General features: G+C 35.4%; 2 protein-coding genes and 1 long non-coding RNA gene across 7 annotated transcripts; 1 reads left to right on the top strand and 2 right to left on the bottom strand.

Moving 5' to 3' along the window:
- Positions 1–496: 496 nt before the first annotated feature.
- Positions 497–4,191, bottom strand: LOC105171186 (uncharacterized). 3 transcript variants are annotated; one of them, XR_848550.3, is made up of 6 exons: positions 3,921–4,191; positions 2,455–3,720; positions 2,303–2,356; positions 1,918–2,102; positions 750–891; positions 497–673 (listed from the first exon to the last, which is right to left on the bottom strand). XR_848550.3 is itself a non-coding variant. In XM_011092217.3 (5 exons), the coding sequence occupies exons 2-5, from the start codon at positions 3,614–3,616 to the stop codon at positions 802–804; spliced, it is 1,491 nt and encodes a 496-aa protein (XP_011090519.1). In that variant the 5' UTR covers positions 3,617–3,720; positions 3,921–4,191; the 3' UTR covers positions 606–801. The 3 variants fall into 3 exon arrangements, 1 of the variants encoding a protein (XP_011090519.1); XR_016067238.1 differs by having other exon boundaries at positions 497–649; XM_011092217.3 differs by having other exon boundaries at positions 606–891.
- A 6,449-nt stretch (positions 4,192–10,640) lies between these two features.
- LOC110012596 (uncharacterized) lies at positions 10,641–14,779 on the top strand. The gene is made up of 3 exons (XR_002287814.2): positions 10,641–10,853; positions 13,955–14,108; positions 14,221–14,779. It is a non-coding gene; the product is annotated as an uncharacterized LOC110012596 (long non-coding RNA).
- LOC105171185 (bZIP transcription factor, putative (DUF630 and DUF632)) lies at positions 13,734–18,629 on the bottom strand. 3 transcript variants are annotated; one of them, XM_011092216.3, is made up of 6 exons: positions 18,283–18,629; positions 16,719–18,082; positions 16,464–16,541; positions 15,909–16,111; positions 14,761–14,984; positions 13,734–14,608 (listed from the first exon to the last, which is right to left on the bottom strand). In XM_011092216.3, the coding sequence occupies exons 2-6, from the start codon at positions 17,725–17,727 to the stop codon at positions 13,942–13,944; spliced, it is 2,181 nt and encodes a 726-aa protein (XP_011090518.1). In that variant the 5' UTR covers positions 17,728–18,082; positions 18,283–18,629; the 3' UTR covers positions 13,734–13,941. The 3 variants fall into 3 exon arrangements, with proteins under 3 accessions (XP_011090518.1, XP_011090517.1, XP_011090516.1); XM_011092215.3 differs by having other exon boundaries at positions 18,396–18,629; XM_011092214.3 differs by having other exon boundaries at positions 18,444–18,629.
- Between the last annotated feature and the right edge of the window lie 382 nt (positions 18,630–19,011).

Genomic DNA, 19,011 nt, shown 5'->3' with positions numbered 1-19,011 from the left:
GACTATAAATAAGATTGTACGTCATGCTATCAACAGGAGATGTCCTAGGCATATTTGTGCCAATTCTCGAAATCAATTCGCAGGTGCTGCCCTTAAGAGGTATTTTTGGCAAGTAGCCAGATCATACAATGCTGCAAGCTTCAACTTGTTAATGTACAAGATCAAGGAATTGAAGCCTTCATCCTATGATTGGCTGCTCAAAATCCCTTCTGAAATATGGTCTAGGCATGCCTTTGATCCTAGGGTAAAACATGATCATGTTACCAATAATATATCAGAATCATTTAATCATTGGGTAGGGGAACTAAGTAAACCTGTGTTGACTTTGGTTGATGGGTTAAGGGCGAAATTGATGAGTAGACTGCAATCTCAGTGGCTGGGGATTTTGAGTTTGAGGTGCATGATCAAAATGTTAACTACATTGTGAAGTTGAAGGGTAAAACATGTAATTGCATGGTTTGGAATATTCCCGAAATTCCTTGTAAGCATGCTGGACTGCATACAATCAGTGGTGATAAATATATCTATAAGAATATCTTGGTGCACATAATAGGAGAGGAAAGAGAACTGAACGGCTTCTATTCAAAGGAATAAACAGCCAGATGAGGATTCATGAATCTGATCAAGTGCCTTGATTTTCTGGGACGAACTGTAACAACAGGAAGAATAGATACTGCATTGTAGATAATTTACCCATCTGAAACTACCATAATGAAGGAAATTTCGGACATAATCAATTAATGACTTACATGGGAATAAAATTAATTCATCTTACAGACATTACAAGCATCCATAGCAACCTTAAGGCTTGTCTGACAGCTTAGTATTAAGCAACTCTAAGTCTGTTTTGCATTTTTCTCTCAGCTCAGCTAGTGGTAGTAGACTAGCTTCCTGCAATAGGCAACAAATAGTTCATTAACACCCACTGTTAGATTATGATGGCTTTCAAATCTTCTTGTATATCATTCACTTGATTGCTGTAAGTTAATATTCAAGATTCCAGGCTTCATTGCAGAATATGGGTTTCTAAGTTACAACTGTCAGCATTGACAATGGTAGATAAAGTTTTAGGAGTTGACGTGCCAATAAAATTTGAACTCATCTAATGGTTGGCTGGAGAACTTCATGAAGGATGAGATCAGATTAGTCTACTTTGATTTGTCTTAAAAACATTCTCGGATAGTTGGATTCAGATTTTATAAATCGTACTTTGGCTAAATGAAACCATAAATTCAGGAACGAAATTAGGAGTTGACTACTTGTTTGACCAAAGCAACCACACCCTGCCTCCATAAATTCGGGAAAGAACTTAGAAGTTGCGGCCTCCTTGATTCCCTCCTTTTCCCTGTTTCTACTTAAGCTACTTTTAGTGACAATTTAAGAGGCACAAGTTGTTAAGATTGCCAAAACCCAGGTTCAATGAAGTTTGATGTTCAATAGGCATGTTGAAGAGACACTCTTTCTTTATGCATTCATTCTTAACCAGAGACAAAGCTGTTATAGTCTTTTGTTCCTAGGGAACCATAGTATCATCATGTCTTAGTCTGTTCACAATGTTCTACGGGCAACACGAGACATATTTCTGGCAAAAATGAGAATTTTTTAGAGATGCGTAGAACACAATAGAGCAATCCGCAACGAGAAGCATGCAACAAATCCTCATCAATCATGACTATTTCAAAAAGGAAATAAGATTTAACAAACAAACTTTAATCACATGGTTGTATGCACTAAAAATAGCACCTTATGACATAATCAATGATCAAAAGATGGACAATATTATTTACTATCACCTTGAAATGAACAATGCCTGCAGTTCTTATAGTTGCAGCATGCTTGAATGTATGAATCAAATTTAACTTGATGAAATTAGCTCGAATAACTAATGAAATAAGTAAACGAAATAAGGTAACTTACAAGCTTATTACCCTCCTCTTCCCATATGTCTGCCATGTGCTGAAAGAGGGATCTCCACTGGTATGTCAGATGTGATTCCAACTTAGAAACTCTACTGGAGCTTTCTGTGCCATGTTTATCTGTTACCATATTCCTGCAACTTCTTTCAGCCAATATGATTGCTTCTTTCTGGCTCTTTTTGATTGCTAAAGAAGTGCAAATTAATAGATATGTTAACAGAATAATTAGATTGAACGGTTAAACAATTTGCGGAACCATTGTTATCAGCTGATATGCTTGCTTCTTGCTGACACTTTTCATTGCTTAAAAGTTCTAAATAATAAAGTGAAGATTTTAATGCTAGTCATTGTTGACTAGTAACTAATAAAAAGTGCAAACAACTGACCTGACATTCGAGCCTTGATATCCTGCTGATGAAGATCCAACCATATATATGCAGCTGATTGTCAAAACAAAATGAACAGTCTCATCATAGCTACTCAAGAAAACCAAAAGCTACACAGCAACCATCAGAAAGCAAAATGAAAGGTGTGATACCTTTTGTGCAAAAAGAACAAGGACAAGCTCTGATTGAATCCGGTCCTCCATTCATATGAGCACATTCGTCCACCTTCTTCAGTTTGGCAGCTCTATCTACTCCAAATACTCTAGATTCTTGTGAGTCAGGAAGAATTGTGCAGTCAATAGAGCCAGACTGGCTCAAGACAAAATTATCAGCATTCTGATCATCCAAGTCATTGTTATAGGAACTAACGTCAGTTTGCGTGCCTTCCGGACTTGCATTCACTTCATCAGCATTACAATCTTTGCCATCATGAGGACAATCACCACCAGTTTCACTCACTGTCCTTGAAGTGTCAGCATGCAAACTGTCACCTAACTCATCATTAGCTTCAACGTTAATACATTGAACAGCATCGCCACTTCCAGGATCTAACAAATTGGGCTCATTTTCTTCATCAGATACTTTTGAACTGCCCAGCTCAAATTCACCACCACCTATTTTCGTAAGGTTGACTGAATATTTATCAACCGAATGTTCAAGACTGGGGAACTTATTTTCATTGACAACTTCAGCCATTTCCAAGATCATATTCTCCTGCAAACAATCTAACTGCCCACAGCCATCAGCTTCGGTGGAGATAGAATTCACAGTTCTTCTCCCCCCAAGGTCCATAAAATTAGCATCCACAGAATCCTGACCAGCTATTTTATCCACCCTCCGCAAATCATCATCCTCGGGATGATCAATCTCGACTCTATTATCTACCAAGTCATTATCAACTACGTCCAATTCATCAACACTTCGAGAAACAACACACCCTCCACTAATATCCAAAATCTTGATATCCTTATCTCCACCATGAACTTTCAAGTTACCCGTTGCAACATTCTTCCCCTTTAAACAGTGACTATCGATACAATCAGTATCGACATCAACTGAGCTCCTTGAAACATTGGGGTCCCTATTTTCATTGGGTATTTTTGAAATACCACGTATAATATTCCCTTTCAAGGAATTAATCTCAGTGCACGGGCGTGGTGCGGCACGAATGCGCTTGACTAAATCTCTATCATTGCAATCAAAACTAGTGATTCCATTTTTCTCTCTCCCAGAAACCCCCCTTTTACCAATCCGGTTCGTGAGATCACCTAAAACGGATCTCGATGTACCAGAAGCATTCTCTTCAGCCATCATTAAAATTCACAATCTAAGCTTATAACCCATTCTTCACCACTTCAACACTTAATTCCAGAAACCCACATCACAGATCTCCCGAGCCTCAACAAATCGTCAGCACCCTGATTCACAAACATAGAGAAACACGAAGATCCTAAGTCATTATAATTACAAAAATTGGACGAAAAATAAAAGCACCTAAGACTACCAAATCCACCTGATACTCTTTTTTATAAGATTTACGCCAAAAACAGCGTAGATTAAAACAGAAACTGAAACTGGGAACAGGTAAAGAACAGGGCATTGATAATATCTGACTGACCTTGTGGAAGACAGATGACACTTGGAGAATTTTTGGGAGAAGGGCTGCTGTTCCTGCTGCAGAGATATTGAGAATGCAATATTTGTTGAGACGCTCGAATCGTGATGCGTGTGAAGAGTGAAACGAGTGTTGAAGAAGAGAGGAAGAGGAGCGGGAAATTGAGTTTAGAAAGGTGAGGGAGTGGGCGGGGGGGGGCATTTGACCCGCCTTACCCTTTTGAAATGTGAAATTTGGGGCGCGCCCAAATGCTACATTGCGCCACCAGGAGCACAAGCTCAAAACTCGGTCACTTTTAAGTCGTTTAATTATGCGATAGTTTTACGTCTTCTGTTCTCACGAGATTTAGGGAGTGTTTTCAAAAATATTTTATTATGTTTATTTTCGTTTTTGGCCCATCTTTGCATTTGCATTGTTTTCATTTTTGGCCCATTTGAAAGATGGGCTAAAATATTTATATGTTTGGGTCAATTTATTTTGTAGTTTTCAAACTTGTTTTTAATTGTTTTAGTTAAGTTTGTGTTTTCTATAGCCCAATAAAAAATAACTGCTATGAGATACCCTTTTTTAATTTTGGTATTTCTCTTTGCAAAAGAACGACATCTCTCACCTTCTGTTTTCGCCGCCACCGTCGCTGTTCCGATGACCCACCGGCCGAGATGTACATCTATCAACTCCCCTCATCAAGGCAAATATTCAAGTACGTTTGGATTCAATTTTTATCCACCTTTTCAATGTGTCGTATGTTGCACCACCTTCTCGATCCAAGAATCGATTTGTCGTCGTTTTAATGCCTTACGTTGCCGAACCACCACCATTCGTCTGCCCATCCTCCATCGAGGCCAACGGACCCTCACCCACTGATTTTCGATAATTGTACGGCGAGATCGAGGTTCTTCACCAAAGCCCCGATCGCATTTCACCACCACGGTTCTTCATCGTTGATGGTCATTTCACAAAGGTTGGCCGATTTTCTATGAATCTTTGAGTGGATTCGATTTTAATTTTTCTTTTTGGTGATTTATTGAAATGGCTTGAATTCAATTATTGAATGCAACTGTTTCACCAACATTATTGTTGCGATCGAGTATGTGCGCTTTCTGTTCATTTCTTACTTTTCACCTATATTTTGTCAACTTTTGTTTTGTATATTTTTACGATATCGTCATATGTTATGAGTACAACAGTGCTCGTTTAGTATACATTTATGATAGATTCGATACTTTTGAAATCTTTCACTATTTCGCCCGTGAAACAATAATGTGGAGAGTGTACTCCTTCCTCTATATATTTCTGTAACTTTAGCTGAATTTTGCACTTTCATTCTTTCTTCTCATTCGCGAACATTGTACGAGTAGTTAATTTGTTTATTTTGCTGGGAGTAAAGCATTGCGTCACAGTTGTTTACACGCTTATTTCATTGGAGATTTTCATTGTTGGTGAAATTTTGCCATCCATCTAATATTGTCCTTTATTACTTTTTGTGATTAAGGTATGTATATGAATGTTGCTCGTTTAAAGAAAAATGCACATGTAACAGAATTCACTATCATGTAGTGCTAAGTGCATGGCTGATTGTCTCTTAATCTGAAAACCAATTCTAAGATGGTATCTGGATTCTAGATTCACATTGTTCTGGATATATTTTACAAACTTGTATAGCATGCCTTACTATTTGATGTTCCATTGGGAGGATTATATTCTGCAGCATGAATTTTATGTTATCTCCAAAATAAATCCAAACATACCATACCTATTTTATATTATCTCCAAAAATAAATCCAAACATACACACTAATCACCCCAACAAGTTAAAAACAAAACCAAACATAGTGTTTAAGTTTAGAGAAGTAATTTTTGTAAAAATTAAAAGTTGCAACATAATTAAAAATGAGTAGTGTTTGTAAAAAAGTAAAAAAAATAAACTTAATTAATTAATAACTATTTTGTCCATATATATGTTAAAAAATACTATTTTTTTCTTATTATTTCACTAGTTCATTTTCAATAAGAATTATTTTTTCTATTAATGTATTTCATATTATTTTTTTAAAAAATGTCAAAAATATGTCTTTAATTTAATTAATAATACTCTCACTAAGTAATATTATTGAGTTATGCACAATAATTAAACTTGCATGGGTTGTCCAAAAAAATTATTTTATTAATTATTCAAATAATAATATGTGAATGAAATAATATAATTAGATGATGTAGTAAATAAAATATAAAAATTTTAAAATATTAAATATGTGAAAGTGTAAATTCAATTATTGTTAATTATTCGAATTATATGAAAACTCCAATATCAACTTTCATATACAATTTTAAAAATAAATTAAAAATAATAAAGTTGGATTAAGATTATTATAATGAGGCTAAAGTAATTAAAATTAAATTTAATTTATTTACACAAAAAATGAAAAAAAAAAAAAAAAGCAGCTAAGATCTCTCCCAAATGTGCTTCTAGCTTATGGCCTAAAGGCGCTTTTTATTAATCATTTCAAAAGCAGAAGTTAACATTTCAAACACTTCAAAAGTATTTTTTTAAAGCCAGAAGTTAAAAAATATTTTTTTTAAAGTGCTCCCAAACACTCCCTTAATATAATTATGGATAGACTTCTTTTGATTTATAAAACTATGTTCACTACTCCTAATATTCTTTCATATTAATAAATATATTTTTTCGTGAGCTAAAATTAATTTAGATTTATTGATATTAGCAAAAAATAGAATAAAAATTAATATTTATTCAAAATTGACTTATTCTAAGTCAAAAAATATTTTTTGATCGAACTACCCTTATAACGGTGAAGATATACCTCCTCACATGCATAGCGTGTGTTTGGTCAGAAAATATTATTGATATGCAATAAATTAGTAATAACTCAACCAGAGTAAATGAATTTTTATTCGAATTTTTTATTGATATCAACAAATTCTGTGAATTTTGGCAAATAGAAAAATCTATTTGTTAGATGAAAACAAATGTCAAAAGTATTAAATATAATTTCTCAAATCACTATAGATTTACGTATAATACACCAAACCTTAAAGGAGAACGATGTAATTGTTCCTTTAATTTATATGAGTATAAATGTATTTTTTGAAAAAAAAATACAAACAATCCTATGTGATGTGTAAATTACCTTCTATAAATATATATATATATAAATTACCTCTCTATTTTTTTAAATAAAATAATTTACTCCTTTTGATTGAATAGTGTATTGCATGTGCTCTATGTGTGATTTTAACTTATTTTTAAAAGTAAAATAGTATTTTATATTTAAATATAATATTATATATATAAAAAAATATATAATATTTATAAAATGCATGTTTTAATTAAAAAAATAAAAGTTAAAACCCAATCCATCCCCCCCCCCCCGCCCACCTCGCCTTCCCGTAGCCCATTTCCCCCATCGCCCCTCCTCCCTTGCCCTGCCCCTTACCCCTGTTGCCCTCCAAACTTTTATATTGCTAGAGCACATTGTGCCCTAAAATTTAATATTTGATAAGTAAAGGCCGTCGAAAAATATTATGTGCTTAACACGTGTCGTATCTAGTGCATGTTTTTATCATTTTCTCTCTTACCAGTCATCTATTTTTCACAAATGAGAATTAATTCAGCTAATCAAATCATGCTTTGCAGTCAAGGATTCAAGCCAATCAGATGACGATAAGTGGAGCAATTGCATGTTGCTCCAACCAAATCAAGATAAATAATTTTGATATGTATCTTTTTAAAATACAAAGATTAAGGAGATAATGCTTTAACCAATATTTATTGTATTTATCTCTTTGATTATATTATAAAGAGATAATATAAAAAATGTTCAATTACATCATAATTCTATCTTTTTTGACACCAATACAAAGAGATCTTTGAAACTCATGCAAGACAAACACACATAGAGAACGAAAAACGAAGTAAGAGAAGAAGGCCAAAAGAATTCCTTCTACAAAGTTTCTCGAGTTAAAGAACAATTAAAGATGTTTAAGATAGAGATTGAGTTGTTCATTGAGGTTGTGCTTCAAATTATAGCATTTAATTCAGGATTACATGCAGTAAACCTCTTGAATTAATGTTAAATATTCAAATAAATTTTCAAGAAAAACCAAGTGGCAAATCAATTTTCGAATCTTCAAATCAAAATTAAGACGATAACGTTTAATTCAGGATTACAAGTAGGAGCACTTGAATTAATGTTATAGCAATTCAAATTCAAGTCAAAATGGGATCTGCATGAAGATTTTGCCTTTGACCTAGTCTTATCCACAAATAATATTTTAAAGAGAAGAATCAGAGGGTTGAATAGAAATTTTATGCAATTCTTTTTAATCGGAGAAAATGCAATTTATCTTCCTGTTATATGAAAAATGAGAAAAAAATCCCTAAAAAATAAAATTAAAAATTACCCCATGTATTTTGAAAAATGAAGCAAATTACCCTCTATTTAAATCATTGATAGGGGGTAATTTGCTTTATTTTTTAAAATACATGGGAATAATTTGCTAAAAAAAATTCACAGGAGGGTACAGGGGGCTAAATTCTATTTAACTCCTTTTCAATCTCTATGTTTTATTTGTTATACTTTTTTTATTTTAGTTTATAGGCACAATAAGATTTGGATTCATAAATTTTGTCGCGCCTAGTGGGACTGTCACTACCTCTCATCTCTTTTCTTAATCAAAATCTGAATTACTTAAATGGGTACTCAAGGAAAAACTTTAAAGATGGTGAATTCCAAACTCACCACCTTGAAATCTTCAAGCTCCAATACCAAGAGTGTTGGTGTAGTATGTCAAAACTTAAAGAATCTTCTGAAATGACTCACTTTGGTGAGCCTATCTAGAAGGACTCAATCCTACCTAACAACGCAAGTGAAGATGATCAAAACAAATCTCCTCTATTCTCCCCCCATTCTATGCCTAGCTCGCTACAAATGTGGCTCCACTCATGGTGACGAATGCTACAACAATAGAAGAGCAAATTGCCAGTCTGACTAAAGTTATTGATGGATTTACAAAGCATATCCAAGAGCAAGATGCTCAAATTGCTAGCTTTAACCAACAAGGCAGATAATGTTGACATGAGTCATGCCATTGAAAAACAAATTGAGGCTCACGATAAAGTAGAGGCATCCATAAGGCACTAAAAAAAATGCAGGATTTGTAACGGTTTTTTGGGACGACCCTACGCCCGTTCCAATTGGATTGACCTTCTTAGCAACTTTGAAATAAAAAACATTTGTTGACGTCACATATTTTGCCAGAAGAATTTTGTACGTTTGGAACGGCAAAATAGTTACAAAGGCCGTCCCTAAACAGTCGTATTCGTAAATTCATTACAAAAACTTGATCGTTACAATTTGGAATGGCCTTTGAAATTGCTATAAAAATTTGGAACGCTTTTCTTCTTGTGAAAGCTCACCGTTCCAAAATATGGTCAAAAAGTAGTTCCAAATATATAATTCATCATAGCAATTACAAATACCTGTATAAATTTTTTACCGCTACAAATTTATTATGGTTTTTGGAATGGGAGTGTTGGTGTTGTAACGGCTATCAGAAAAAACAAAACATTCATTCAAAGAATCTAATATAAATCCGTTACAAAATGTAATACACTTGAAAGATCCACTAGCCATTCCAATCATCTAATATTTTGTGAAATATTTAAGCTCAAAATATTTTATGAATAAGTTTTTATTTTTTCTTAAAAATAAAAACTAATATTTAGAAGTGCAAAAATTTTAAAAATATGTTACAAGGGTTGTTCCAAATTTTACAATATTTGGCAAATCTATTTTGGTGCTGGCTCAAATGTGGAGGGAAATGAAATTTTGGGAACGACCATTATATAAAGCCGTTCCAAAAGCTGGTCCAATATATTCGTTTGGCAAAAAATTCTAAAAAAAATAGGAGAAATCAAATTTTCAAATGGTCGTTCCAGGGTTAGTGCCAAAAGCCATTCCAATATGTTAATATTTAAAGCCGTGTAAAAAATCATTACAATATGTATTTAAATTTCAAAATTATGTTTTCAAGTACGATAACTTAAAATTCATGCACCGAATTCATGCCAAACTTAAATACATATAAGACTGTGTCCATTTGATCACATTTGTTGCCGGTCTGATTTAGAATCGCATGGCCTGATTCAATGATGCACCGAATTAAAAGACTACTCTTATGTTCTGGATATAACATCTCGACATCCGTATACTCAATTAGCCAAAACTTCTTTGTATGTATTCTTTGTCAGTTTGATTATATCTAACGATTTAATTAAGCCATACAGTACAATAATGTAAGATTATAATTACATTAGTGTAATACTAACAATTATAAAAATACAAATTTATTTCTTATTGTGAACATATATCAATTTTAGCTTCAAATATTTTATATACTTCAATTGTATTATTCCACACAATGGATACCTTTCTTCAACATTAAATTATTCAGTATGGATCTTTATTAATTTTTATACATTTTTTAAACAAAAAATTATTTATTTGCAATTTTTTTTGGAAAAGCTTTATTAACGACTAATCAATACGATGTTGTTTTGATTTACGAAAAGAAATATATAGAAATATTGGACTCCTTTTGAAATGGCTTTATATACACAATAACTTGTTTTGAAACGGTCTTTGGGCAACTAATATGAAAAGTACACTTAGTAGAATTTTTTTCATTTTCAATTCATCTTCTCCAATCCTCTCCCCCCCCCCCCCCTAAATGCCTCTTTCTGATCACCCACCACTCGTCACTGTCACCATCAAATTCGTCTCTCTCTCTCTCTCACCATCTTCTATCCTTAATTCTACTCTCTCTCTCAAGCTCCATCTCCTCGCCACCACCACCTTCTCCAATATCACCACCATCTCCCGCCACCACCACAATCGCTGCCCCTACCAGCACTAGGTAAGTTTTACTTTTATTTTTGTTCTAATATTTTATTAATTCTGTTTATTTTTATTGAGGATGATGATGAGGAGGAGGAGGATACAATTTATTGGGTATTTTTGTTGGAGAAATTAGTTGGATTAATTGTTAATTGTTAATATGAATATTGTTTAGTATTAATTATTTTTATAATTTATAAAAACTATTTTTCATTATTTTTTAAAAATAATAATTTCTAAAAATATCTATTTTTTGAAAATAATTCTAAAAGTTTATATTTTATGAAAAATTGTTGAAAAGAATTTCTGAAAATTTTTGAAATTTAGTTTTCTAAATTTTTCAAAATTTTTCTGTAATTTATGAAATTTTTTAAAATTATTTTAAGATTAAAGAGGTGTTCTTGATACACTAATTATAGAGAGTTGATTCTGGAGGGCTAAGCAATACTAGTTTCCAAATTCATTTAAACAATGGATAAGTCTTCAAAGTATATGCATGTTCAGACTTGATGGCATGCATGGTAGCTTTAAAGGATTTCAAGCAGATGTCCCATCTTAAAAGTCGAATATGAGACAACATTAACAAGTCGGTTGTAAAAAGTGGTTTGAAAAAAATGCATCCATTGGATGGATGTGGTGCCTAGCACGGTCGAAGCCAATTGTAGCCTTGGAGATAAACGACAAGGCTAGGGCAAGAGACTTTGAGCCCGAGGTACAAGATCCACTAAAATTGTTAGACAACAACCATCTGCAGGCAATGATTGTGAAGGAAATACACGGTTGGACCGTTTAGCTCCAGCAGAAAATAAAGTAACCCACAAAACCAAGTCAGTATTGTAGATTGTTCATACTCAAAAGTTTCTGAGTGACATGGGTAATTGGTATAATGGTCAAGTAGGAGATTGTTGAAATAGGTAATCACAAGCCAATTGGATTGGTTGTTTGTCATTCGCCAATCTTTATCAAATAATATTAAATTGATGAATATGGTAAGAGTTCATCAAATTGGTGGTGTGTTTCGTTATTCTTACGATTGATATTGGACGGTGTTCCAATGTCACAATGAAATGCCACAGATCGAAAGGTTAAACCCGTGGAGTTGAGTTGCGCATGGATTTGCAGCCATGAAACCAACTCTAGGATCGGTCTAAAACATTCCAAGTCGAGGACCTCGAGATAGGGCATCGAGAGTCCTATAGAGACTTGCACTAAGTATTGCAACCGTATTTCGTCGGCAAGAGACGTAGGTCGTCTATGTAGTTTTGGTAGGTTAGTTGGCAAGGTAGTCGACTGACTGAACTGATTCGTGTGAATTATCATATGGAAGCCTCTTAAGGTTTGGACGATATAACTGGGATTCCTAGTTTCAGTGGTACGAGATTAGTCCTTGGACTTCAAGAATCATGGCAGTCGTGTGTATGCCAAGACTGTATCTTGCATCTGGCTAGTGGTGACTATGATGCAAGACATGGTCCTCATAAGCTTTGTCCAATGCAGTCAGAGTATGTGACGAGGACGGTGGATTCCAAGATAGAATATGTCCCCTGTCAGTATATGATCTCCTATGTACTTTGAGATGGTTTACACTCTTCAAGTCTACGGCCATAGCGATTGATCAAGTTGGAAGGGATTTCCTACGACAGTCAGTAGAGTAAACGCATCTCGAGTTTCAAACATAATTGTCTAGTTAAGGATGGGAACTGACGCTAAATTCTATGCCCTAGACTAAGATCGGGAGACGGTTAACAGTAGGACCGTACTCGTATCGACTCGGAGCCTAAATGTTCACGTCATATTTTACCTAGTCTCTACTGTCATGGACTGTTGCTAGACGGCCATCCATGGTAACGGACCCATAACAAGAAAATTAATTAAATTGGATATAATTAATTTTGATGGTCAAGCCACGCACGCCCAAATCTAGATGATGGTGAACCTAAAAAGTCACACCCTGCCACTATAAAGGATGGAATTAATTCCAAAAGAGTCGGATTAAATTAATTTTTGGAGAGAATAAATGATTAGATCATTTATTTAGACCAATCCATTGGACGAATGACTTGAAATTTAATTAATTAGATTAACTAGAATTTCAAGTTAGCCATAAAAATTAATTGGATAAATCTTATTGAATTTGGTCTGATTTATAAATTGAATTTATAAAAGAGAGATACTAGAAGACTTGGATCCTTTAATTGAATTGAAGGATATTTTAATGTTGGACTTATAATTAAACTAGATTTGATTTGAAACCCATTAGACATGGACTTGATTTAAATTTAATTAAACAAGCCCGGTACATTAAAATGTGAGCCCAAGGCCTTGGTTAGACCTTGATTAGGTTAAGGAGGAGCCAAAACTCCTTGGGTGTGGTGTGGTTGAATTGGTGCCCTAGGGTGCACCAAAATTAGCCACAAGGTGAGTTAGGAGTGTTAGTTGTAGGAACTTGTTAGATTCAGACTCCTTGATGTCTTACGACTAGATCACATATAAAACACCTTAAAACCCTCATAGCCGACCAGCGTGCAACCTATGTGAAAAGTGTGTTGCACTTTTATTTGATCGAGTTGAAAATGATTGCATGAAAAATATATTACACTTATCAATGTAATTTAAAATTTATGCCGAGTCTCGAGAAAATAACACATCACGTGACAAGTGGAATAATACCCGAAAAATGATTGATCTGATATGAATGAAACAAAAAATACCACTAGGTCACATATAAAACACCTTAAAACCCTCATAGCCGACCAACGTGCAACCTATGTGAAAAGTGTGTTACACTTTGATTTGATCAAGTTGAAGATGATCTCATGAAAAATATATTACACTTATCAATGTAATTTAGATTTATGCCAGAGTATGGAGAAAATAACACATCACGTGACAAGTGCAATAATACCCAAAAACGATTGATCTGATAATAATGAAACAGAAAATGCCAACTCCAGATGATGCCTCAGCAATAGCCCAAATTACCAGCTCTTACAAGAATAATTCCTACATCACACAAAGGGGTCCCAAAACTCCTGAATTTACAAATATCTACCTTCATTCAACAACCCCATAACTAAAACTAGTAACACAAACTCACCAAACATATTTCAAATGCTGAAGGATCTTGGTGGAGCTCTGTAGTTGTCGTACGCAGTTCGAGCCGAATCGCATTTCTGCTTAATGTCTTCGCACATTTTCACTGAAGATTCGGAGAATTTAGTCAGCCTGTCAAGAACCCTCGTCAGGCTCGCTTGTATGCAGCTTATGTTTGAAGGTCTGTCCTCGTTTTCTGCCTTGTCTTCACCGTCTGCTTCGTTATTCTGCAAATTGACAGTTGTTTCTGTTTTGCGGGACTCTTCTGCTTGGTGTCTAATCGAGTTCCTCAGGTCGGACAGAAAAGCTTTGATAGCGTCGCTGACTTCTTGAGACGGCAGTGACTTGATCCCGGCTGACCAGTCCCGACAGAGGACAAATATGGGCGGGGCCAGATATCGGCGTGGGGAGAATGCCCGTCTGCCTTTGTACCGCTCCCGTGGTTGCAGGATGCAATTTTGCAGCCAGCTATTGAGAGCTTCGACGTAAGATGTATAGCTGTTGATCCAGTCGGTGAAACTTAGGCCAAAATACTCGACCTCGTCCTGGAGCTGATTTATGATCTGCCTTTGTGTTTCTCCTGGCGGGGCCTCCGAAGAGCTTTTTGCATGATAGGCTAACGAGATGGTGATGTACTGGGAATGATGGCATTCAAGCATGGCTTTCCACATCCTAGTTAGTCTGCATATAATTCAATGTTGTAAGATTTAAATACAAAGTTACACGCAGGAATAGAGTTTGATGATAAATGGCACAAAAAGAAACTGAGGTAGCGATCATAGTATGAAAAAGTAGTATTCTTTCGGGCTTTAGAAATGAGAAATCTATCTCACCCCTGAATAAGTTCGAGCAGCTGTGGGAGCAACTCTTCATCTCGCATTTTCTCAAGCCGCTTTGATATTGAATCGACAGCATGAAGCGCCACTCTAATTCGGGAATGTAGATTTTTTACGGATGCCCGGGTTTTGTCAATTACTTGAGGACTAAGATCCTTTGCAAATTGGCGACGGAGCTGGTCACACTTACGATCATATTCCTTCTGTATAGACTCACTGGCCTACAAACACGATAAAATACTGAAATCAGAAAATGAAGGAAAAGAAGAAAAATAGCCAAAACAGATCAGGAAAGCCATCGAACATCGTGGATGCTAAATTCTAAGAATAGCGCAAACTGAGGAGAGCAATTTGTAATGATGGTTTACTTATGTTAGCACCCTTGGACAAACACCAAAAAGCTTACTCTAGTGACTGTTCACAATCACTGTTATTCTTGCAACTGAACCAGTCAATCCCAAATCAATCAGCAACAATCAGGTATAGATACTTTAACTTTTATCTGTATCCATTCCGGATATTCACATACCCAGCAACTTCAAGGTTATGATACTCCCAGATGCAGTAAGATTGATCAGAGTTCTGGGCAGAGATGCCGTCTTCTGAACTATACTGTAATTAATCCTTGGCAAGATGATCATATTTCTTCCACATTGATATCATAATATGTTAAATCGTTAAGGATATAATCTTACCACCAGCCTCCATTCCATCCTTTAAGCTGAATCGAATTCTCATAATCATGCTTTACATAATATCTTGTAATGGAATACAAAACTTTAATTTTACCTTCTAGCAAAAAGTTAACCATTTGATATTTCTTGTTTTTCTGGGGATCAGGAAGTGTAGAAATCATTTGTCGATATGCACATACTAGATGAATATTCAACCCCTCTTTTATACAATAAACAGGATATTATAAACTTGAAGAACGATTGTATAACAGATGCATACAGCATCCATATATTTCCATTTCATAAAGTGAATCAAGATTCATTTCTTTTAACGAACTTATTGGCAAATACCTCATAGAACTTAAGTGCTCACAATGAGCAAGGCAGAAATCCAATTTGGACCTCACCAATCAATGAATGATAGAAACAAAAACAAAAGAATCTTCATCACAACATGTAAAAAGTAAGTACCTTCACTTCATCATATAGCTTTCTCTCCCACGCATACATTCTCTCAAGTGTGGAAGAATGGCTTCCGGAAATCATGCAAAATTCTTCAATAAAATCGCTTCCACTATCATCATTATCATCCTTATTTGCAAGAGGATTCCTAGATGAGGAAGACCTTGATGATGTTGTCCTTTTCCAAGTAATAACCTTGGTGACAAGTTGATCTGATATTGTACATATGATAAGAGTGAGTTTCTTTTTTTTTTTGTTTCGAGATGAGATAAGAGTGAGATTCTGAAAGCAGACATTTTTTATCATGATAAATTTCAGGCCTCACCTGATTAATTATGAATATAACAGTTGCAACAAAACTGAATGTCCATTTCTAACAGTATTTGGTGTTCCTCTAGTTTAAATTTTGCTCGAATTACTTTGTGATTCTGGTCAACTCCCCAATATTTTACAGAGCAAACATATGCAGAACATGCAGAATTTATAATGTTGATCAACACCAAGAAGCAATTATGTTACCAAAGGTATAAATGAAACCGATCAGGTGTACAAACTGGCACATACCATCGGATACATTTGCACTTCTACATTGGCAACAAGCTGCTCCAAACGAGGTCAAATAAATGGAGGCTGATGATGCACCTACAAGCATAAAACTGCATCAGGAACCTGGACTAGAATAAGGAGAAATCAAAATTCAAGGAGACCCAAAAATGATAACAAGAAAATGAATTCTGCATGCAGCAGAAGAAACTGAGTCCAAGTTCTTCATTTCAAACTTGCATGGAGCATTTGCGTTTGTCGGCAAGATATTATTACCTCTGGCCTCAGCAAACCCGACATGGATTTTGCTGGATTCGAGCATTCTTGAAACTTCCTTCCCTGATTCAGATGCTCTAAAGAAGCGATTATCAATTTCCTTTATGCTAGAGAGAAAATCCTTTGCCCTGTGTGTTATAAACTCAGAAGGATCCTCCCTTTGAGCAGATATATCCTTCTCTGCGGCAGATTTATGTTTCCTGGAATTAGATTGTCCAGCTGAAGCCTTTCCAGCCTTATTTGATCCATTCACTTGCTCTTCAGTGGCTATATCCTTTACTTCACCCTCAACTCTTTGCTGAGTGCTCCTCTCAGCTTTTTCAGCTCTAGCAGAATTTGCATTGTTCATCACCAATTTACCATTTCCATTTGTAGAAGTCTCCAGTTTGGGAGTCATACACTCTTCATCAGCCTCACCAGTTCCATTCACATCCAACTCTTTCTTCCCAAAAGTCTCATACATTCTTACATCATCAATGTTTAGATTCAAGTCATTCTGTCCAACAAACCTAAAGCTCTCGTCAGCAGGATCAAAGTAATCCCAAGAAGCCCCCGATTCAGGAGGTGGAGGTGGCGGTGGAGGCATTGAAAATTCACCTTCCTCCACATAAGCATTCCTCGGTGTTGGACTCAATTTAACTGTCAATGCAGTAGCCCCACTAGACCTCATATAGCTCACTCTAGCAGTAGATGGTGAAAGGGGGCTCCCATTTAGCACTGGCGAATCAGAAGCACCACCAATGTGAGACGGCGAGGGAGACGGATATGAAGAATGTGATGGAGTTTTATCAAGTTCAGTGGCCGAAGTAGACAAAGAGGTTTCAACCAAAACTTCAGCCTCGGCATATCTCCTAAGGGCAATGCCTATGTTTCTAAGAGACTGAACATATGAAACATGAGCAGCTGCGAGAGCATATCTCGAATCAATGGCCTGCTTGATGAATCTTTTCCTTTCTTTGCACAGCTTCAAAGCATTACTCCTCTCAACTTTTGAGTTTGCTATGCCCATCCTTTGGCACCCAATTTTTCACATAAACTACTTGACAAGAGTGGCCAACTAACTAAACCTTCATTAAATCAACCTCCTTTGAGTTTCTCAACGCTTCCTTAAGCATTCCCCTTTCTGGATAGCTCAGACAAGAAACGCACGCTCAAGAAATCAGTCCCATTTGAATTTTTCATACGAAAATAACCACATTCTTATAAAGACCCTCGTTATGAATTCTCTTAAAAACAAAAACAAACACAAAAATCTCTCAGATAAGAAAACCCAGATGACAAACAACAAGAAAACAGAATACGGGTAGAACTTCAGCGAATCAGTTCTCTTTATCTCTCTTTCTCCTTTTCACCCAGCCCTGCACCTGAAACAGGGGAAAATAGAGAAAATGAGTAGTTGCCTTCTCAAAAAATTCAGACAAAAAAAACAAAAAAAAAAAAAAACACTGTTCGGATGAAAAGAAAACGAAACCCCAGAAAAAAAAAATAAGGAAGAACAGAAGGACAAGAAACAAAAATGTATGTTTGCGGTTTTCTTTCTGGTAATCAATTGTAAACAGAGCACCTCTTCATGTCATTTCACGAAAGAGCCAAAAAGGGTGCAAAAACACGGAGATAACCGAGCAAATGAAGAAGCCGTAAATCTCAAAGCCCAGAAAAGAAGGGGAAAAAGAACACCTAGATTTGCGAAAATCAACTCATGCACCGGACTTCACTTCACCTCACCTTTCCGCAGGAAAACTCTTGCACAAGCTTTTCAGCACAGAGAGAGAGAGAGAGGTGAAGGGCAACGGCGAAATGGTGAGAAAAAGAGGAAGCGAGTAGTACAGTTTGAGGGAGAGGAAGAGCATGGGAATGCGTGCGGATGATTCTCTATATGCATTTTCAGTACTAATACTCTGTAATTAGGGGGGGGCGGGGAGTTGAATTATTACAAGACAAAACAGAGCAGTCAGCCATGTCACAAACTTTTTCTCTTTCCCCCTCTCAAAAGCACATACTTTTTCTTTTTTGAGGGGTCGATTGGAAATTATTATTATTATTTTTTACAAAAATGAGATGGGAATATTATTTTTTTTAAGAAAATTACAACAAAAGTGAAAATTTAATCCAAAATTATGAAAATGGATACTATGGAAATGGCAGATATAAAATAAAATAAAATATTTTATTTAGAAAATAATAAGTATATGTCCAACATTATGTTCGAGTTTAATACTTTAAGTCCTGAGATTTTGTTTAATTACACGTAAACTTCCAATAGTTTAAGAAACTACATCTGGCAGTCCTAAAA

Source organism: Sesamum indicum, linkage group LG9, assembly GCF_026168435.1.
Source record: "Sesamum indicum cultivar Baizhima isolate 11 linkage group LG9, ASM2616843v1, whole genome shotgun sequence".
NCBI lineage: Eukaryota > Viridiplantae > Streptophyta > Magnoliopsida > Lamiales > Pedaliaceae > Sesamum > Sesamum indicum.
This window is presented reverse-complemented; position numbering and strand designations above follow the sequence as displayed.